Source organism: Hipposideros armiger, unplaced genomic scaffold, assembly GCF_001890085.2.
Source record: "Hipposideros armiger isolate ML-2016 unplaced genomic scaffold, ASM189008v1 scaffold_8, whole genome shotgun sequence".
Classification (NCBI taxonomy): Eukaryota; Metazoa; Chordata; class Mammalia; order Chiroptera; family Hipposideridae; genus Hipposideros; species Hipposideros armiger.
The window spans coordinates 3,104,917-3,126,854 of record NW_017731358.1 but is presented as its reverse complement, the minus strand read 5'-3'; the positions used below and the strand labels follow the sequence as shown (position 1 = coordinate 3,126,854).

The following is a 21,938-nucleotide window of genomic DNA, read 5'->3' as shown; positions in this document are numbered from 1 at the left end:
GCAGCCTCACCACTCCCTGGGGGACCCTTTCCTGGCTTGTAGAGAGCCAGAGGTTGGGGCTGGCAGCCAGACCCAGGCCTAGGGAGGACTGCGGTACTGAGTGAAGAGGGGCACATCGGCAAGTGCAGGTTCTGCATGGGCACCCAGTCAGGCTCCACCACTCTCTGCAGCCAGACAGCTTCAGTCATGTACCTGGGGAGCAATGAGTCAGATGCCAGGGGTAGTGCCCCCCTTCGCCTGGACCCCATACCTCCTCAGTTTAGGAAGCACACATCCCAGAGATTGGCCCTGCAGGGGGCTGAGGCCAGTCTCATCTAGACTGCAGTGTCCCTCTACCCCATTTCTTGGGACAAAAATGCACAGAGGCAAGGAAGTGGGGAGGCTCCCGAGGCTTCCACAATATCCTGGAGGAAACTCCAGAGGAATAAGAACAGCGAGTGTAAAGGCCTGGGAGCTGAGCTGAAAGGCCAGGGAAGATGACTCAGCTTCACGCCACCCCACCAGCCCCAGGGGCCACTGCGCAGACCTCTGGTTTGCCAACTCACTTGGGTCCCAGCGGTGCACAAATTGTTAAATACCAGTTGCTGGCACAACCATGGTCGAAGGGGTTGTATCCCTGCAGGTATCGGCACTGGAGAGGGGTAAGGGTGGGAGGAAGATCTCAGGGCCAGCAGCACTGGGCAGGCCACCCCCACTAGCCCTGCCTCCCTGAGCCAGTCAGCCCAGCCCAGCCCAGGGCTGAGCAGAGGCCTCTCCCAACCCACTTTTGAGGGCTCTCTCCAGGCAACCCTGGTACTGCGCCCACCTCTCCTGCCTTTTCAAGAATCTTTCCCATAGCCTTTTACTCCCTTTGCAGTATCTTCCCCATATCTGTCTCCTTTGGCCATATACATCCTCCTGCTATGTCCTTCCAGACAGATGTTCAGATCTTCCTTTTGATGTCAAACTGCTTCAGAGACAGATACACACACACACACACTCACACACACACACACACACACACACTCATACACACCCAGCTCCCACCACTTCAATAATTTCCCATCTCATTTTTTTCTAAACTTGTGCTTCACTGAATCTCACCATCTGGAAGGGCAGTTGTATGGGGCACAATCATATTTCCCCAACCAAAATCATATGGCCCTGGAAGATCTGGGCTGAAGGTCCTGAGCACCCAGTGGAGTAAAGGTCAAGCACAAAGGTCAAGTCCTCCCCTGGGCACTCTTGACCAGGTTCTCCTCCTCCCTCCCCCCTCCCTTCACCCATGGACCTCACCCCCTTCCTGAGCCCCCTCCTCCTCCCTCCTGCAGGCTGAGTCTCACTCAGACTTCAAGAGCCTTAGCTACAAAATGTTTGTCATGACCAAAATGTTTGTCATGACCAAAAGCACCACCAGTTCCCCTGTTACTAAGACACTGATCTTCAACACTATTCTCCACCAAAAGGAACCAGGATTCCATGTAGGGAAGCTGACACCTGGGGGAGGAAAAATCAAGACAGATCCAGAATGTCCTTTGCTGCCAAAAAGCAACACTAACCATTGTGATATTTTGAGTTCTGCCTACTTAAAGGTATTTAGAGCATTTAAGGGAAACTGATGTGATAGTCACAATTTTAGTTAAATGGCTTGAAGTGTTTGATCAAATTTACAATCAGAATTTTAGAGAAATAAATGTTGATTTATTACATGTATATGAAGTGTAGAAAAATGTCAATGGTGCAATGCTTAAAGGAAGGATAATTATTTAATAAATTCATAAAGCAGAGCGCCTTCCTCTCTCTCCTCACATGGGACCCTCTCAGACATAAATGGAATCCGACAGCTCTTAAGTTTTCAGACTATCCTCTCTCACTGGCTCTAGACCTGGGTCTCCTGTTCCAATACCATGTTCCGCCCTTACAATCCACAGGACTAAAGCCAAAGTGGGCGTTTTCTCACCCCATCTCCTGCCCAACTCCCTCCTTAGCTCCATCCCTTTCTCCCAGGGGTCAGGGCATCAGGCTTCTCTCTCTCTCCTTCTCTCTCAAAGCATTATGGATTCCTTTGTTTGTAGGTTCACTCATTTACTCATAAATATTGAGGGACTTTAACAATGTTCCAGGCAGTGGACTGCTGGAAGAGCAGGCAGCAGGCCAGGACTGCTAGGTGCAGGCAGAGCAGCCACCCAGGAAGCAGAGAAAGCTGGGCCAGAGAGGCTGGGGAAGGGCCACTGCAGGCACATTCAGTTTCAGACGCTGCTGTGTGCAGTCGGGAAAGGTTAGTCTGAGGGCTGCCTGCCGACTTTGGCTACTTGCAATGTGCAGCTTCAGGGTGACAGTGAGGACAGAGGCCGGGCTGAAGTGGGCCAAGGAAGGTGAAGAATGGCACTAGTGAGCACAGCCCACTCTTTCAGGAAATATGGCAGAGCTGGAAGGGAGAGTGCAGCCGGTGGAGTGGAGGCCTATGATCTTAAGGGAAGGTTTTACTTTGCTTTTAAGATGAGAGAGACATGAATATGTATAAATGATGATGGGAAGAAGTGATAACAATAATAACAGTGTATACAGCACTTACTTCTCTAGCTACTATTCCATGTGTCTTATGCTTATTAACCCATGTTGCCCCCCCTTTACAGATGGAGAAACTGAGGCACCAAGTGACTAAATAACACATTCAAGATCTCCCTGCTGGTATGTTGTGGAATTGTGATTTGAATTTATGTGGTCTGGCTCCAGAGTCCTTGCTATCAAACACCAAGCAAGATGGCCCCAGCAGAAGTTGTGGTCACTGGATGGAAGTAGGATGGAGGTACCTGAAATGGGGTCTGCAGATAATGGGAAAAGCCTTGCCTGGTGAATCAGAGTACAGACCACATTTAGATTTCTTAGGTTGGAGATCCTGGATAGGGAGGGCCTCGTTCTGAGCAGTGGAGAGAGGGCAGTCCTATGGCCTGACCTGGGGTTAGCAAACCACAGAATGCTGCCCAAGACAGGCTGAAATGATGGACTGAGGCTTGAGAGAGTAGACATGTAGACCACGGGGGCTGATGAGTAAGGGCTGAGCAGAGGAGTCACAGGTGGGCTGGGAACCATTTGTGGGTGGGGTAGAGTGCTTCAGTGGTGACTGGAAGGATGGGAGACGGTAGGCAAACAGGGCTTCCCTGTCCTATCAGCTTTCTCAATGACTCCAGCCCCTCCCTCGCCTAAGTGGCACACTACAGTCTTCCTAAAGCCCTTAGACAAGTCATTGTCCTGCTGAAGGAATCCCATGGCAAGGATATTCGCTTTTACCACTCCTCCTCAACATTGTACTGTACTGCACTGTACAAAAAAAACCCAAAAAAACAGTGCAGTAAGAATAAAAAAAGAAAGAAAGCCATACATGTTGGAAAGGAAGAAAAGAAACTGTCTTGATTCACAGATAATATGATTTTCTATGTAGAATCAACAAAAAAGCTATTAGAACTAATAAGTGAATCTAGCAGAATTGCAAGATCCAAGACCAATATAAGAAAATCCATTGTATTTTCTTACCCATTCTATCAGTCATGTGCTGCATAACTACATTTTGGTCAATAGAAGACAGGATACACCATGGTGGTCCCATTAGACTATAATGGAGTTGAAAAATTCCTATCATCTAGTGACATTATAGCCATCATAATGTCATAGTGCAACACATTACAATTACCTACACTGTTCAGTAACATGCTGTAAAAGTTTGTAGTCTAGGAGCAATAAGCTATACCTAGGTGTGTAGTGGGCTATACCATGTAGGTTTGTATAAGTGCATTCTATGATGTTTACACAACAACAAACTTGCCTAATGATGCATTTCTCATATGTAATCCCATAGTTAAGTGTATGACTGTAATAATAAACAAATAGAAGTAAAATTTTGTTTAAAACTTATAATAGCACAAAAAACATTAAATGCTTAGAAAAAAATCTAACACAATATATGCAAGACCTATTTGCTGAGAACTGAAAAACACTAATAAAATAAATCAAAGAAGACCTAAATAAATGGATATACCATGTTCTTGAATTCAAAAACTCAATATTGTTAAAATATCAATTTTCCAAATTGACCTATAGGTTCAACGTCATCCAAATGAAAATCTCAGCAAACTTTTTTGTAAAAATTGACAAGCTGATTCTAAAATTTATATGAAAAATCAAAGAAATTAGGATAGTCAAAAGATACTTTGAAAAAGAAGAACAAAGTTAAAAAACTCACATTATGTGATTCCAAAACTTAATATAAAGCTACTAATGAAGAGTGTGGCATTGGCAAAACAATAGAGAACCCAAAAATACATCCACATCTATATAGTCAATTGATTTTTGACAAATGTGCAAAGACAACTCAATGGAAGGATAGTGTTTTCAACAAATGATGCTGGAAAAACCTAGATGCAAAAAAATAAAGCTTGATCCATACCTTGCAATACAAAATTTAACCCTATACAGCACTAAAAGGGAGAAACTACTGATATGGGCAACAGCATAGATAAATCTCAAATGCATTATGCTAGGTGAAAGAAGCTAGACTCAAAAAGGTATGTTTCCATTCATATGAGACTCAGGAAAAGGGAAAACCATAGGGATAGGAAACAGATCAGTGGAGCTATAGGCTAGGAAAGAAACTGACTGCAAAAGGCCATGAGGAAATTTTTGGGCGGTGATGGAACTGTTCTAAATCTTGGTTATGGTGGTGGTTACAGAACTGTGTTTGTCAAAACTTATATAACTGTGCACTAAAAAAGAGCGAATTTTCCTGTGTGTTAAAAAGAGAATCCTATCATGGCTCCCAGATTTCCACTGCACCAAGACTAAATTCTCCACCTGACTTTCTGGGCCTTTTAAATTTGGCCAACCCCAAGCAGTCCTCTTGACTTCTATGCTATCTTCTGCTCCAGTTAAGACTGTTTCTTCACCATCCTATCCTCATTCAGCAGACCTTCAGGCTTCCTTGCCTTTTTGCAAGCTGGCCCCTCACCTGCAAGCCCTCCTGTCTTCTGCCTATCCAAAACCACTACGTGGTAAGTACTACTCTGCACTGCGGTCCTCCCTGAACTCTCAATTCCCTCTCTGCATCTGTGCTGCTCAACATAGGGGAGCCCCTCAGAGTGTTCACACGTGTCTGGAGGGTATTATTCTGATTTCAGGTGCTCTACCAACAAAAGCGCAGTATGTAGCATTACTCACCTCTACGCCCATCACTCAAAATAATGCACACGTAGCCCAGCACACAGTAGGCCCTCGATGCAGTGCACCCAGAAGAAGAAGTGACCACCAAGGTCCACGAGGAGGCGAAATTTGAGCTGAATCTGGGTCTGGACGGGCTAATGAGGCACCTTCGAGGGAGTTCAGGCCATCAAGGACCAGGGTGGTAGAGAAAGGGCGGAAAAGTGCCGAAGTATGGGAGGCGCAACATAACCACCCACAGCCTGGTATCGTGACGCCCCGCTCTGGCCCTGCATACCTTGCCCTCGTAGGAGCGCTCCGCCGCGCTCACCGACATGGCCTGGATCAGCAGCAGCAGGGAGAGCGGCACCAAGAAGCCAGCGGCGGGTACAGCCACCACGATGCTGCACAACAGGTAAGGAGCAACCCCGCGGGACCGTGTTCCCTGGCCCCACCCCGACTCCGCCCAAACAGCCCTGCCCACAACCAGCCTCCTCCATTCGCTCCCCTTGCTCCAACCCCGTGTAAACTTCACCTTCACCCCGTGATACCTTTAGCACCCACTAATCATAACCCTGCTAGATGTCTTACCTCTTCGCAGTTCCTCCTAGCCCCAACCATCTCCCTGGCCCCACCCACCCTCACCTAGTCCCAGGTTGGTCCACCCAAGCAGCCCCGCCCACCATTAGTTCGACCACCGAGACCCCGCCCCTCGGCTGTCCCGACGCTCCCCACTGCTCCCCACGTGGGGCTGGAGGATACGCGACGACCCTGTCTATGCAGAAGGGCTGGTGGGTCGTGCGCAGCAGGAAGATCAGGCAGGTGACCAGCACGGCACCAGAGTAGAGGCATAGGGACAGGATGAGCAGCATAAAGAAGCGGAAGTTGCGGTGACCGATGCAGTTATTGACCCAATTGCAGTGATGGTCAAAATCCTGGTGGAGAGGGGCCAGACCTCCAGGACCCGACCTCTGGCCCAGGTTCAGTCGCCTCTAAATCTGTGGCCTTACTTCCACTCCCTAAGCCACCGGCCCTTGACCCCCATGCACTGCCCTCCCGGGGCTCCCAACTGAGCCTCAAAGTCCCTAACGTTAGCTTTTCAGTGGTTAGAGCACTGCTAGGGCTCTGTGGCTCACAAGGTCACCTGTCAAGAGGCCTTTAGGGACAAGGCCTGTCTGGTCTTCTGTGGGACACATCCTGGTGTAACTTTGGGCAGGACAGAGAGTATCCTTGGGCATGTTTTCTCATCCATCCGATGAGAATAATAACACCCTTGCCCAGCCAGCATTCCAGCATTCCACATAAGACAGCACATTTGTAGACCTTCGCGGGCAGTGCAAGCGAGAGAGACAAGCATTCAGAGCCCAGCAGGCACCCAGAGGAGGACAGGCAAAGCTCCCAGGCCAGGGTCACAGCCAGTCTGAGGGCCTTGGGTATCTAACGTCGGTGAGCCTGGGGGCCGAATGGGGTGACTTCCTTCCTCCTGGCCTGACCAAACCCAGCATAGATGTGGAAACCCTTGTGTGTATCAGCACCTGTGCAGGCAAGGGCCAGCCTCCCAGGACAGGTGTAGGCACAGAGGCAGTGACCTGCATGAGTGACCAAGAATGGCTAGGAGTTACTGCCACCCTTGGCCTTTAGCAGTCCTGGAAGTGGTTTCATGCCCGCCACTGTCCACCATGTTAGTGGGCCTCCTGGTCCCGGCCAGGTGCTGGGCGGGGTGAGGGGGTGAGCAGGCGAGAGGGACACTCACCTCCACACAGATGTTGCACCAGGGGCAGTGGTAGGTCCGGGGTGGGCGGTGGAAGCAACACTTCTGGCACCACTGCAGGCGGAAGGCCCTGTGGTTCACCCATACTACATGTACCATCATGGGACCCTGTTCTTTGGAGCCTGGCATGGGAAGAGGATTGGGCAGCACCAGGAGGCTTTTCCATCAGTGTGTTGCTGGTGGCTTGGGGGCCAGGGGAAGCCTCACAGCATCACTGGGTTCCAGGAAGGGTGAGGAGGGGGTGGGCAGGGGAATCCTTAGTCCCCGCTGAGCAAGCCGATGAAGCTCGGAGAGGCTGGCAGCCAAAGGGAAGGTGAGTTTCCGCAAAAGGAGTTCTGTGAGAACTCAGGTCTTCGGAATCATGATTGATGCTTTAAGGAGTTTGTGCCGTGGGAAGGAGAAGAAAAGAACCGAGTGGTTGTGAAGAGCGGGCTTCTCTCCCTGACCTCCCCTGCTCACCTCTCTAAGGCAGCTGGAAATTCTGTTTTGCCACATTGTAGCAGCTTGGAAAATAAAGTGCCAGAAGCAGGGCCGGAGCAAATGAGGACATGGGGTGAAGGGGTCCTGAGGTCCCAGGAGAAGAGATGGGAGGGGTACTTGAGGAAGCATCCCTGTAGGCAGGAGCCCTTAGGGTGCTGCTACCTCCTTCTGGGCCCAGGTCTCACCTTGATGCAAGATGCCAGGGTCTGAGAAGTTGAGTGAAACGAGACTGAAGAAGGTGAGGACAAAGAGGAGACCTGTGATGATGGGAAAGGCCCATTCCCCATTCTGGGCCAGCCACCTGCAACTGAGAGCAGAGCAGGACTCAGCCCTGATCTGGGGTGGCTAGAAGCTCCCGTCAGGACCCAGTTCACCTTTCAGGACCCCCAGACCTTAAAGCTTGCTCTAAACATCCAGGCTATTGACAGATCCATACAGGTTCCACCAAATGTTTCCCAGTACTACCAGCTACCTGCAGCTCCCAAATGCACCAAGTACTCTATACACCCGTGTCTTTGCACATTCAGTTTCCTCTGCTTAGAATATCTTCCTTCTCTGACCCCTCTTCTGAACTTCCCCTGCATCCATACTACCATTATCTGTTTTCCTTTTTCTTTCTGTAAGAAATCTGCCAGCTCGTGTGGTAGACTCACGGGAATGCAAAAAAGAGTCCACTGAAAACCACCAACAGCATGACATTGAAGGCAGCAAACAGGCTTGGGAGGATCCAGGGAAGTGGGGCCTGAGGCGGGGGAGGGGGCTCCTTCAAGAGCGGCATGGCTGGACCTCCCGTGCCCCCAGGGATCAGAGCCACCAGGTTTGCTTCCCCCTGCTGACTTCAGGAGCCCCATGGCCACAGCGACCTCAGAAGCCACAGCTCAGGGCAGAAGGAAAGAAGTCCCAATGTGACATCACAGAGGCTGAGGAGAGTGGGGGACAGGGACTCTTCAGCAGAACTGTCTGCAGCCTGTGACTGTCACTTCCAGCAGCAAATCCACCCCACTCCCACTTGTGCTGGGGACTGAGAGCTCCTGCCCCTGCGAGGAGGTTGCTTCCAGACTACATGAGATTAGAGAAACACATGGGGAAAAGGTAGGTGATTCTGAGAACACTTTCAGGCTCTGTGTTAATTGAAGCAGAGCTCATTGCTCACCCTATCTCCATTTTTTCCTTTTTGTTATTACAAAATTCCACTTTGGGAGAAGGGCCGCTAATTAATTTTCCAGCTTCCCTTATTTCCAGGGTTGGCTTCATGACAATTCTGGTCAATGAGATGTAAGTAGGTGTCTGTTGAGGCTTTCTAGAAAAGCTTTGGCCTTGCTGATGAAAGGGGGGAAAGGACGCAGTTGACATAGCGCTGTCCCCCTCTTCCTGTCTTGAACCTAGATCTGCTGGCTGAGGGTGCCATATTGGACCTATTAGGCAATAAGTCAACACGTTACACAAACAGAGTGACATTGAGGACATTGTTGAGTCTTTGCCCAAGCCTTGAACTGCCTCCCTCTGAGCTGCTTACTGTGAGAAACATAACTGGGTTTTCTGTTGCATGCAGCAGACATTTGTCATTTGTTTTAGCCACTGAGCATCTGAACCCCTCTGTGTTTGGAGGATTCCCTGCACTGTGAGTCTTGATGAAGGGCAAAGATCATTTCCCCATCCTTGTTGGAGCTGAAAATGCCAGGCACTCACATGCAAAGCCTCTCTTGCAGCTAGCACACAGGCCTGTGACCCAGGCACCACCAAATAGCCTCAGAACTGCTACCACCAACAGATGGGGAGTCTGCTGAGATGCAGCAATTGCATATATTGTCAGAGTTCCTATGTGTGGAAGTATAATGGCCATTTTAAATGTCACTTTAATTTCGATAGAGATTGGATTATTCTTCAACATGGATAAAATGTGTAGTTCCAAGATTCCTACTTTGAGTAGGACAAAATGAACTAGAACATTTTTTTTAAAAAGATTTTTATTGGGGAATTGGGGTGATGGGAACAGTGCTGGGGAATTGGGGGAAGGGGAACAGACAAGTTGCTGTGGTTTAGTTCTTCAGTCTAGTTGTGGAGGACGTTGCTTCACTGGCCCAAGTTGGCACCATCATTGCGCTCTTCCTGGGCGAGGCAGATCAGTCGCCGGCTTCTGGACGGCCACTCACTGCGGCTGCTGGCCGCTCCCACTGGCTGCTGGCTACATACGGTAGCCCATGGCAACCCACTGCCACAGGGGCTGCAGCCCACGCCGTTGCCGGCGACTCCCGGCAGCCCAGCTCCAGGTTGAGCTGTTGTTCAGCATCTTAGCTGTGGAGGGCAGTGTCACTGGCCCTCATACGTGGGATCCGAACCGGGGCCCTCTGGCGTCCCAAGCCAGCTCTTAACCATCACGCCACTCGGCCGGCCCTGAACTAAAAGATTTTGAGGAAATTAATTTCATTAAAAACAGAGCAAAAATCTCTCATTAACACACAATTATTGTTACTTACATTTTCTTGTCTATAGAAACATATTTTTTTATGATATTCAAATTAAGAGGTTCAAAATCAATGTATTAAGAATTTTATCTTATAATATACTTAATAAGATTATATTTTAAATACTAAAGTTTAAAGCTTCAGGTATTTTCATTTGCCATCATTTACTATAACTATATATGCATGCACACTTAAAATACCTACATATAAAATATATTTTTAAATTAATTTTTAAAAGATATATGTATAATAGGAAAGGCATTGGTAGCTTGGAAGAGAAATGATCTTTGAATAACACTGTTTTCAACATGATATGGTAAAAAGTTCTGCTTTCTGCCTATTTTACCAAATAATAGAGGGTTATTATTTCACCTAATCTAAATAAGTAATGTTAATGGGGTCTATTCACTTACATGCTTTTTTGCTGTTTTTTGAAATTTCATGACCATAGACAATGATAAGCAAATGAATAGAATCATAGGAGAGTCCTCACTTCTAAAAGAAAACTGAAAATGCTGAATGTTGCGTTACCTTCTGCTATGCCATGTAAAGGACAGTTTGTTTAATTAACAGTACAGCCAACACTATAACCATTTACTATTCTCAGGTACCTGCATTATTATGTAGCAACAACTCTTTTTGATGTTGCTATTTTCTGACACTGGGCCCCAAATTCAGAAGAATAAAATTGACCTGTGTCTTTTTGACTGCTAAGTAAACCAAAGGTTTGCTCCCCCATCTCATAACCCATGACATGGCACTCTGAAGCTTTGATGGATGTTCAAAACAGACATAATTAACATGCTTTATATTTTCTTCATGTGCTCAGTAGTATTGTAAGAGCCCTATTTATTGGGCCCATGTTGTGGGGTAAGCTTATAAATAAAAAAGAGGAATTAATCTAGGTTTGGTATAGGCAAAGGGTTATCAACAGTAATTTGGATAGTCTTGCAGAGTGGGTAAAAGCACACGGATTCAAGTGCAAGGCCCAACATGGAGACTGTTAACAAATTGGCTTCTTTAAGAGTGTTTTATTCCTTGGTTTAAAACTCTCATGGCAATTGACAGCAACTGTGGCACGCACTTTACAGAACAGTTTTGCTAATGTTTCCATTGTCCATTAAAACATTTTCACCTCAGGTTAATTGTCACTCCACGCCAGCCAGACACACTGGCCTTCTTGCTGTTATCAAACACACCTGGTATAGTCCAGTCCTGGGCTCTTGGCACTTGCTGCTCTCTTTCTCTGGAATTCTCGGCTACAAATATTTGCAGTGTATGCTCCCTCACTTCACCAAGCTTTGTTCAAGTGGTACCTTCTGTCATTATCCAGATGCCTGTATTACCAATTATTTCCTTAGAATAGATTCCTAAAGGTTGGATTTGGGGTCAGTGAATGTGGCTATTTAAAACAGTTTTGGCATAATTTGCAAGATGCTTTCCAGGAGGTGTGTACACATTTATACTCCCACTATGAGCATACCCATGTTATAATACTAACACTACAATTAAATATTAACATTAAATAATTTCTGTAATTGTGTAGATGACAAATGATACCTTGATCTTTTCATTTATAACTCCTCAAATTACTTATAAAATTAAATGTTTTATGAACCTGTAGATCATTTTCTTGTAGTTATTTTGTAAATTGCCTATTTACACCTTTTGTTTGCTCACATTTCTTTTCTTTTTTTTTTTGCTCACATTTCAATGTGGAAGTGTTGGGATATTTTTCTTTTTTAAATTGTGGTAAATATATGTAACATAAAATTCACCATTTAAACCATTTTAAGTGTACATTTCAGTGGCATTAAGTAGCTTTACATTGTTGTACAGCCATCACCACCATCCACCTCCAGAACTTTTTCACCTTCTGCACAGAAACTCTGCACCCATTAAACACTAACTCCTCATTCCCTCTTCCCCTCAGCCCCTGGTAACCACTGTTCTACTTCCTGACTCTATGAACTTAATTATTCTAGGTACCTCGTATAGTGGAATGATACAATAGCTGACCTTTTGTGTCTGGCATTTAGCTTAATGTCCTCAAGGTTCATCCTTGGCCTTTAGCAGTCCTGGAAATTGGTATGCTGTAACATGGATCAGAATTTCCTTCCTGTTTTAAGGCTGAATAATATTTCATTGTATGTATATGCCACATTTTGTTTATCCATTCATCTGTTGATAGACAATTGGGTTGTTTCCACCTTTTGGCTATTGTGAATAATGCTGCTATGAATATAGATGCACAAATATCTATTCAAGCCTTGTTTTCAATTCTTCTGGGTATATATCCAGAAATGAAATTTCAGGATTATCCAGTAATCCTATGTTTAATTTTCTGAGGAACTCCAATACTGTTTTCCACAGCCACTGCACCATTGTACATTCGCCAAACAATGCACAAGGGTTCCAATTTCTCCACATCCTTGCTAACACTTTAAAAAAAAATGATATCCATCCTATAAAGTTGTATTTCATTTGTGCTTCTGAAGGAAATGTTGGGTTTTTCTTTCTGATTTGCAGGAGCTCTTTTATATTAAAATTTTTGGCTGTGTTTATTGCAAATATGTTTCCAGTTTGTTGTTTGCCTTTTAATTTGTGTGAAATTTTTAATGTAATGCTTTTGCTGTTTTTACGTAATCAAATCTATTGATCATTTTCTTCACATCATCTTACCTTACTTCTAAGGTTTTCCCTCTCCTTCTATCTGATAAATACTTAACTACTTTTTGTTTTCTTTTCATTTAACTCTTTGATCTATCAGAAATTAATGTGGGATAAGATATAAGGTAAGGGTCTAATCATGTATTTTTCCCACATCATTATAATCACTTGTTCCAGCGTCATTTATCCAGTAAGCTTTCCTTTCCCTCTTACAACAGATACTAAGTTCTTCATATATATTAAGGTCTGTGGGTGGCACTGTGAGGTACCTACCAGACCCCACTCCAGAAATGAAGAACTTATGCCCCCAGCTGTTGGAAGACAGCCTTAGCTTGGGGGGTTTCCTCCCCTAAAGAAAACTGCTTACCCAAGGTCCCAAGATCTTCCAGGAGCAGCTTGCATCTAAGGAGTGGCCAACATACGGGTATAAAGGCCGAACCACTTTGCCCCAATGCAAGATAATTCTGAAGGGCCATCCCATCCCACTGTGGCCTTCGGGTTAGCTGAGGCTGTTGTTAGGCCCTTACCACACACTGATTGCTCCCTTTGCTCAGTCCCATTTCCTTCCCTTCCCTTCCACAGTGTTGATCCCCAAATTATTCCCTAATAATCGCCCTGCATGCTAATTTCTAGAGTCTGTTTGTGGACTTTTTGTTCCATTAACTTATTGAATTTTGTACCATGTAGTTCAACTTTTGTAGTTTTAGAATTCAGGGAGTTTTGCATTCTTAGTTGTCACCATTTGAATCCCTAAAGTTATGATGTTACATAGTAAAGAAAAACATCATAACACAAAAATACTCAGTAATAAATAAGAAGTGAGGCCCTCTTTAAAGATCACCTTTCATTGTAAACTAGCATCTTCCTTTCCAATCTCAACTGCAATGTAAAGCAATGCCAAGTGCACATATAATGACAATTTATTGCAAGATGAAATTAAAAATTTTGCAAAAGAAGCAGAATTGTATGATATTGATAGAAGCAATATTAGAATGCCATTTAAATCACCCTAAAAGTCTAAAACATGTAAAAATTGAGGAAGGAAAAATCAACAAGTTTGACAGTATAGTAGACTCTTAAAAAACGAATGGCCTATGGCTTCACTGAAGATTAAAGAGTGAACACCAATCCTTCTCAAACTCTTTCAAGAAATAGAAAAAAAAAAACAAAAAAAGAATACTTCCTAATTCATTCTATTGTAAGGGTGAAACTCAGGGGACCAATAATGTAGTTAGACTTAGCTAGTTTACAGTTTGATTCACCTCAAAGCTTACTATCTAGCCACCTGTAATTAGACTTAGCTAGTCTGCAGTCAGTTTGAGCCACTCTGACATTCAGCTGTTGTCTCTTTGTTTCTCCCTTAACTGATTGATTTAAGAACTCTGCTTTGTTCCCTTTCTCAAGGCCACACATACTTTGGTAATCTAGTTAATCAGGGGAGCACTAACCAAAAAAAGTAAATCCTTAATCCTCAGGTGCCCAGGCACTGGAATCCATTTTGCAACTCCCTTGCAGTTTTTACTGGTGACACACAAAGCTCCAGGCTGCAGTGGCGGAGTCCAGCAATAATATTATCTTAAAACAGACCAGACCCCAGGAAGGATGTCAGCCTTTGGACCTGCCTGACCGACTCCCCCTTTCCTTTGTTCTGCTGCTTCTTGTGTACCTATAAAACCTTCTGACCAGTCTGGAAACAAGGAGATGGCATTTGCACAGATGTCCACCATCCCCCCAGAATGCCAGCAGAATAAACCTGCTTTTTTTTCCACCAACCTTGTCTCTCGATTTTTACCTTTTTCAAGTCGCAGGTAGCCGAACTTTAAAACGGTAACATTATGAGGTCAATATTACCCTGATACCAATGCCAGACAAAGACATCACAAGAAAAAACTACAGAGCAATATCCTTTATGAATACAGATGCAAAAATCCTCAACAAAATACTAACTTTACCTACCTAGCAGCATATCAAAAGCATTATATACACCATGAGTGAGTGAGATTGAGCTCAGGAATACAAGAGTTGTTCAACATACAAAAATCAATCCGTGTACTACATCACATTAATAAATGAACAAAAAAATACAATATGATTATATCGATGCAGAAAAAGCATTTGGCAAAATCTAACACCCTTACATGTCTAAAACATTCCACAGACTAGGACTAGAAGGGAAGTTTCTCAACCTGATAAAGGGCATTTATGAAAAGCCCACAGCTAACCTCATACTTAATAGACTAAAAGCTTTCCCTGTAAGACCAGGAACAAGACTAGCATGCTTGCTTTTGCCAATTCTATTTAACATTTTACTGGAAGTTTTAGCCAGAGCAATTAGGCAAGAAAAAAAATAAAAGGGGGGTTGGGGAACTGGGTAAAAAAGGTGAAGATATTAAGAAGTATAAATTGGCAGTTACAAAATAGTTGCAAGGATGGAAAGTACTATACTATATAGTCAATAATATTGTAATAACTATGTATGGTGTCAGGTGGGTACCAGACTTATTCGGAGGATCACCTTATAAGTTATATAAAGGTCTAACCACTATGCTATACACCTGAAACTAATATAATATTGAATGTCAACTGTAATTGAAAAAGAAAATTAAAAAAAACCTTTTAAGAAAAATAAATAAAAGCATCCACACTGGAAAGGAAGAAATAAAACTATCTGTAGTTGCAGATGACATGATCTTTTATGTAGAAAACCTTAAATAACACGCGCACACACACAGCTAACAAATGAGTTCAGCAAAGTAGCAACATTATTCATAACAGCCAAAAAATGGAAATGACCCAAATGTCTATTAACTGATGAATGGATAAAACATGGTATTTTCATATGATGGAATATTAGTCAGTCATAAGAAGGAATGAAATACTGACACATGCTACTACATAGATAAAATTTTAAAACATGTTAAGTGAAAGAAGTCAGACACTAAAGGCCACACATAGTATGATTCCATTTAGATGAAATGCCCGGAATAGGCAAATCCATAGAGCAGAAAGTAAATGAATGGTTGCCAGGGAATGGGAGGAAGGAGGAATTGGGAAATATGAGGTTTCTTTTGGGGATGATGGAAATATTGTGCAATTAGAGTAATGGTGGTAATTACACATTATGAGTATACTAAAAACCACTGAATTATATACTTTAAAATGACTAAAATGGGGCCGGCCGAGTGGGGCATTGGTTAAGAGCTGGCTTGGGATGCCAGAGGGCCCCGGTTCAGATCCCACATATGAGGGCCAGTGACACTGCCCTCTACAGCTAAGATGCTGAACAACAGCTCAACCTGGAGCTGGGCAGCCATGGGTCACCGGCAACGGCGTAGACTGCAGTCCCTGCTGCAGTGGGCTGCCATAAGCTACCATGTGTAGCCAGCAGCCACTGTGAGCGGCTGTCCAGAGGCCGGCAACTGATCCGCCTCGCCCAGGAAGAGCGCAATGATGGTGCCAACTTGGGCCAGTGAAGCAACATCCTCCACAACTAGACTGAAGAACAAAACAACAGCAACTTGTCTATTCCCCTTCTTCCGATTCCCCAATAAAATCTTAAAAAAAAAAAAGACTAAAATGGTGAGTTTTATGTTATGTGAATTTTATCTCAATAAGAAACTTTTAAAAAGAGGAAGAATGGTCTTTAGATATTAAATGATTGCAGAGCCCTGGGGAAAACTGATGAAACTCATGTTTTGTTTTGTTTTGTATTAATATTTTGATTTTTCAAAAATGACCCTTAACACCGAGAGAGCCCAAATTGAAGTTATAGGTATCCTATCACGTTACCATTACAATTTTGTGGGGGAAATTAAACCCTCCCCCCCAATGAAGAATGATTCATTTTTCTTGGTTCTAAAAGTCAGTGACAGCTAGACGTCAAAAATTAACAAGAGAAGAATCTGATTGGCTAGTGCAGCTGGTCTTCTCTTGCCACGCCTTAGCTATAGCTGGGCTGGCCTTGAGTTAGGGCATTGCCCTGGACCAGGGGTCGGCAAACTTTTGAGACAGAAGAGCCAATCCTGTCCCTCACAACAATTTAAAAATTACTCGAGAGCCATAAAACAAATGAAATCACCATTATGTGAATAATATCCTTTAAAAGTTTCATAAATGAAACTATGATAGTTTTATTTTCATTTTCAATTTTACTTCAGAGCCACATGTACGTACCCAAAGAGCCGCATGTGGCTCGCGAGCCCCAGTTTGCCAACTCCTGCCCTGGACTAATCCATGGGCCACACTGTATAGAAGATAGCCACTGAGGGTTTTGGATGGAGCAGAAGTCCCCCATCAGAGCTAAAGCCTTCCCTCTCACCAGCACCCTCCCATTCCTCCCTCCATCATCATCTAGCCTGAGAATTACCCAGGGTCCCCAGCCCCTGCTGCCAGACTGTGGAAGACTGAGTATCACCCCAGCTGCCTTCCCTTCCTGACTCCCTCCTGCTTTTCAACCTCCCTCTCTCCTCCCCTCCCCATTCCTCAGTTCTGTCCTTGAAGAAGTATGGGAGACCATCCTCAGCACCTGTTATCTGCTCTAGGTAAGTCTAAAGTTCAAGGCTTTAGGCAATTACGCTCAAGGCCTCTCACTGAACTAGAGATGAATGACCCAGGGAGCATTCCTGTGGAAATGGTTTGAGGAAGTGAGTCAACAAGCCGTTTTGTCGGGGCAAGCCAGTAGGTTAAGGCAATTGACCCTTTGGGGGTCAGTGTCCTTGTCTTCTTTGTTGTTTCCTAACTTCCACCTTAGGGGTAATTGGGCCCCTGAGACTCCTGGATCACTACACCGTCCTGTCCCTGAGAATTGTACTTTAGAGCAAAAGAGGGAGAGGACTTTGCTTGACCCTCAGGGGATATTTTGAGGTGTTTTGGGACAGGAGTAGGGAGTCCTTCTGGTACCACATCAGTAACTGCATCCTCTAGTTGTGTCTACTCACCAGCCCAGGGCAGGGAGCCTCCTCTGCCCTCCCAGAATTGACTCAGTTGAACCTCTCATTGGCCCTTCTCTTACTATCAAAAATCTTCACCTGAACCTCAACAAAGCCCTAACTCTGGTCCCTTCTGCTTCTCTCAATACCTCCATGGTTTTCTACCCAACCTGATGCCGTAACCTCTCTGAGCCTCAGTTTACTTATCTGTAAAATGGGAATAAAGATAGTACTTACCTTTTAAGAGTGGCTGTAAGGTTAAATGAGATAAGGAACATAACTGCATTTCCTACAGCACCTGGTGCGCTGTAAATGCTCAATAGACATTTGCTGCTGCTGTTGTTGTGATTTTATTTATCAGCCACACAACCAATTCTAAGGAGCACTTAGTATGTGTCAGGCCCTGTGCTAGGAGCCTAGGGCTACTGTGCTTGGCCTTAGATAAGGCTATTTGGAGAGAGAAGAGAGATCACCAATTAGTAAAATAGTTCGGAAGCATATAATTTGGCATCGTTTTAAAAAATCTGTCAATATGCTCAGAAATCTCACTCAGCATCCCTGCCTGTTAAATACAGCCTCCCTCCCATTTGCTGCCTCTTCAGCTGCTGTTTGGCTGCATAAGCCCATCATGAAGATGTGGCGGGCTGGGCTTTGGAGATCTCACAGGGGCTTTTCCGGCTAGTCCTCCCTTTCACATGCCAAGCCACCAACACCAACACAATCAAGGCCTCAGCCCTGATTCTCCCACCTCCAGCGCCCCAGAGCCTGAGTTCCAGCCAGGTTTTGGTGGACAGGGAGTTGTTGACCAGGGAGTATAGAAGAGAGAATCAAGAACTTTGTCCTACCAACACCCTAGAAGGCTCCTCAGGTAGGGGATGGAGGATGGCGGTGGGCTGTGTGTGGGGGAAGAGGTGGGGGTGGGGAGAAGTGGGAAAGGGATGGCCAAAGACATTTGTGGGAGGGAAGCAGGAGGGACCACACCTAGGGACAGGGAGGAGTCAGGAACCTGGGAACTCAGCCAGCTGGGAGGATCAAATTTCAAATTCCTCTGCTTTGAACTCTGAGATAGGGACCTGTAGTCACAGGAAGTCTGAGGAGGGAGAAATCCCCAGGGGAAGACACAGCCACTGCACCTACCTTCTGGGAAAGGCCTGCAGGCAGCAGAACTAGGAGCCAGCTCCTTCAGGGCCCTCACCTGCCCACCCTTCCTTGCCCCTCGGTGCCTGCCAGGAGAACCGGAGAGGGAGAGAAGACGATGGAGCCAGACGGGACTCAGATAAAGCTTGACCCCAGGTGAGTGAGGGCAGTAGGCCCTAAGCCAAGAGCTAGTTGCTAAGCAGCAGGTGGCTCCTATCGCTCTGGCCTCCCTCCCGGGGCCCTTTGGTTTCCAGTACACAGAATGAGACAGGACTGATAATAGATGGGCTGTCCCTAGGTCCTCAGGGACGTTGTAGAGTTGGGCCAGTGCGTGACCCCTCAGAGTGTTGGCTTTCTCTCCCCAATTAGGGAATGAAAGATCCCAGACTTGGGATCTGTGCGGGGCATGTACAGAGACCCCACCAGTTGCATACCCATCCCTAGGGAGTGTCAAGTAACTGGTGTTCCTTCTGGTACCTCTCCCCTCCAAAAATCCCCATATTCTGAACACAGGCTGGTGTCTCTCCAGGTACACGGCAGATCTTCTGGAAATACTGAAAACTAATTACAGCATCCCCGCTGCCTGCTTCTCTCACCCTCCCACTGCAGCCCAACTTCTGAGAGGTGAGTCAGGGGCCTGCCCCAGAGGGAACAAAAAGGAGGAAATGAGCCTCCCGGTGGTAAGTCAGGAGGGCTGAGAGGAGCAGAGGAGAAGTGGCCTTGAGCTGGCCAGCCTGGAGACCATGAGAGGATGGCTAGTCCAGTGTCTCTCTATCATGGGTAAGGCCTTGGAGAAGATCAACTCATTGAGGTGCCAATAGGCCAAAAGAGAGGCACAAAACCTAGCCCAGGAGACGAGATTGCATGCTGGGCCTCCCACAAATCCTAGCCTCAAAGCTCATTCACACTGGGGACACTGGCCTGGGGCATTTTTCAGAGCCCAGGGCCATCCAGGGACTCAAGATGGCCCCAAATGACCCCAGCCCCACAGAATCCCCTTGAGGCCTTCACAACAGACTCAAGGGAAGGGCCTATATCATTTAAGGGGGTTATTATGAATACTGTTCTTAAAACATAGGCAAACCTGGAAAAGTATTCTGACAGTGTTAGCCAACTAGATTCCTATTATTGAACTGCTTTGAAAGTGAAAGGCTGAGGATGGGACGCAGCTTATTCCTTGGATGCCTAAAACATGACCGTCAAATGACCCCAGCATCTTCATAGCAAATGTGGCTCACCCACATTTTATTTTGTTTTTCTGTTGCATGATTAACTACTTCTCAGACATTGATGAATAGGAGCCTCTGTCTCTAGGGTACTTTAACCTTTTCCCAGCCCCTTTCCTGATGTTGTCACCTCAAGGAGAAGACAGGATATGGTCAGTGTGCGTTAGGAGGCACACATGGGCATATCTTTAGACAATGTTCAGCCTTGTTTCAGATGCTCTGAACCAGAGCAAATGCCAACTGCCAGAGAGTGTCCAGAGAAACCTCATAGCTGCTCTGTGGTTTGTGCCAGTAGGCAGCTGCTACATCTAGCTCCAAGAACCTCTTGTTCACTCGTATCTGGTGATACGAGTCTTCCCTTACACCAAGGCACTTTTCCCCCAGGGACTTTTGGGGATGTCTGGGGACAGTTCTACCTGCCACAGCTAGAGTGTGCTACTTGGCATCTAGTGGGTAGAGGCCAGGGATGCTGCCCTGGAAACAAAGGAATTCCTCCCCCCCCCCCCAAGGAATTATCTGGGTCAGAGTGTCAGCAGTGCTAAGATTGAGAAACCCTGACTTCCACAGTGAAAACAGTTCTCACATTGCTCTGCTACAAAATGTGTTAGTAGAAGCACCAAGAATGTTCAAAATAGGCAGACCATCGTGGGCCTGGTAGTTGAGCGAGCTGCCTTGTTCCCAGATGGAACTGTTGGAATGGGGAACAGCTGGAGAGTGGCGAGCAGGCGGTGGGCACTGCGGGGGTGAGGACAGAGATAGAAGGAGCAGGCAGGACCCCCAGACCCTGAGGAGCTAGGTCTGGCAGGATTCAAGGTTGCAGGTAGGGAGGCAGGGGGCAATTGAGAGGCTGGGCAGGTAAGGTGGGGCCCAACGATGAAGAAGTTGTACTTTATCCTGTAGACAGGAGGAGCGCGGTAAGGGCTCTCAGATTGGGAGGGGCAGGATACTGCTTCGGACCAGTAATCACGATGGGCTTGGTGAAGAAGAACCTTGAGCAGCAGGGGTGTAAATTAGAGGTTATTGCCACAGCCCTGCATAAGGGACAGGAGCCTGAACCAGAGCAGTGTCAGGGAGAGGAAGGGAAGGTTGGGAAACACAGGAAATTCAAAGAAAGAGCAGGCAATCTGGTAAATATCTAGACAAGGCACGTGAACGAAAAAGAGACTCTAATGATGACTCTGGAGATCTGGGCAATGAAGATGACATTGACTAAAAGAGAAGAGTCAGGAAGTAGTGCCCATTGGAGGATGTGGAGAAACTCTTTCCTCCTTCACTTGTAAACTCTGTTGTTCCCTAAAATAAGTGCCATTTGAGAAAGCTATTCTGAAAGAACTACTGAACCCTTCACTAATCCATTGTGGTTTTTTTAAATTGGGGAACAGTGTTTTTTTCCAGGACCCATCAGCTCCAAGTCAAGTAGTCATTTCGATCTAGTTACGGAGGGCGCAGCTCAGTGGCCCATGTGGGGATCGAACTGGCAACCTTGGTGTTATGAGCACTGCGCTCTAACCAACTGAGCTAACCGGCCGCCCCTCACTAATCCATTTTTGAAATGCCTATGATATGATTGCAATTATCCTTGTAGGATTTTTTTTTTTTTAAACAGACTGATCCAAACATTTATATGAAACTGTTAAGGGCCATGAAAAGCCAAGACAGTTCTGAAAAAGTATAAGGAGTTTACCTGCCTTCCCAGAGATTAAGGCTTATAATAAGACTAGAGTAATTAAAGCACTGAGGCAGTAACTACAAGGGGCCTGACAGTAAAAACAAGGGGAAAAAATCGAGGGCACAGAAACAGACCCACGCCCACCTGGGGACTTGCTCTCTGAAAGAATGCTATACACATCAGTGGGGCAAGATGGTCCCTTCAAGAAGTGATGCTGTAAATACGTAGCTGCAGTGTTGCCACAGGGACGTGGAAGACAGTTCGAGGATTGTAATTGATAATGTTGTGAATATTTTGTGGGGTGTCAGGTGGTCACATGTCTTGCATCATGGATGGGGAGGAGGCTTGATCACTGCACTGTACACCTGAAGTTGATGTTGTATAATATTGTATGTCAACTATAAGTGAATATATATATATATA

The 21,938-nt window shown here is 45.7% G+C and overlaps 2 protein-coding genes across 4 annotated transcripts in view; one reads left to right on the top strand and one right to left on the bottom strand.

Moving 5' to 3' along the window:
• Nucleotides 1-6: 6 nt before the first annotated feature.
• On the bottom strand, nucleotides 7-8,198 carry ZDHHC19 (zDHHC palmitoyltransferase 19). Its single transcript, XM_019650828.1, has 8 exons — nucleotides 8,074-8,198; nucleotides 7,606-7,727; nucleotides 6,923-7,062; nucleotides 5,932-6,104; nucleotides 5,468-5,573; nucleotides 546-631; nucleotides 98-192; nucleotides 7-59 (listed from the first exon to the last, which is right to left on the bottom strand). Exons 1-8 carry the CDS (start codon nucleotides 8,196-8,198, stop codon nucleotides 7-9), a joined length of 900 nt encoding a protein of 299 aa, XP_019506373.1.
• Nucleotides 8,199-18,377: 10,179 nt separating this feature from the next.
• Nucleotides 18,378-21,938, top strand: part of SLC51A (solute carrier family 51 member A) — a 22,413-nt gene continuing 18,852 nt past the window's right edge. For 2 of the 3 annotated variants that reach the window (XM_019651884.1, XM_019651875.1), the window contains exons 1-2: nucleotides 18,378-18,776; nucleotides 19,150-19,244. In XM_019651884.1, the coding sequence (XP_019507429.1) occupies nucleotides 18,739-18,776; nucleotides 19,150-19,244 (133 nt within the window). In that variant the 5' untranslated portion in view covers nucleotides 18,378-18,738. Of the gene's footprint in view, nucleotides 18,777-19,133; nucleotides 19,245-21,938 lie in introns of all 3 variants that reach the window. The other variant, XM_019651892.1, reaches the window with a different exon arrangement.

Bases quoted from the DNA above. Each gene is read 5' to 3' on its own strand.
- ZDHHC19 (XM_019650828.1), bottom strand. From the start codon at position 8,198: ATGCCGCTCTTGAAGGAGCCCCCTCCCCCGCCTCAGGCCCCACTTCCC. The intron at 6,105-6,922 runs GTGAGTGTCCCT...CCTCTCCACCAG, and splicing joins GGTGCAACATCTGTGTGGAG to GATTTTGACCATCACTGCAA. The intron at 5,574-5,931 runs GTATCCTCCAGC...CCTGTTGTGCAG, and splicing joins TGCATAGACAGGGTCGTCGC to CATCGTGGTGGCTGTACCCG.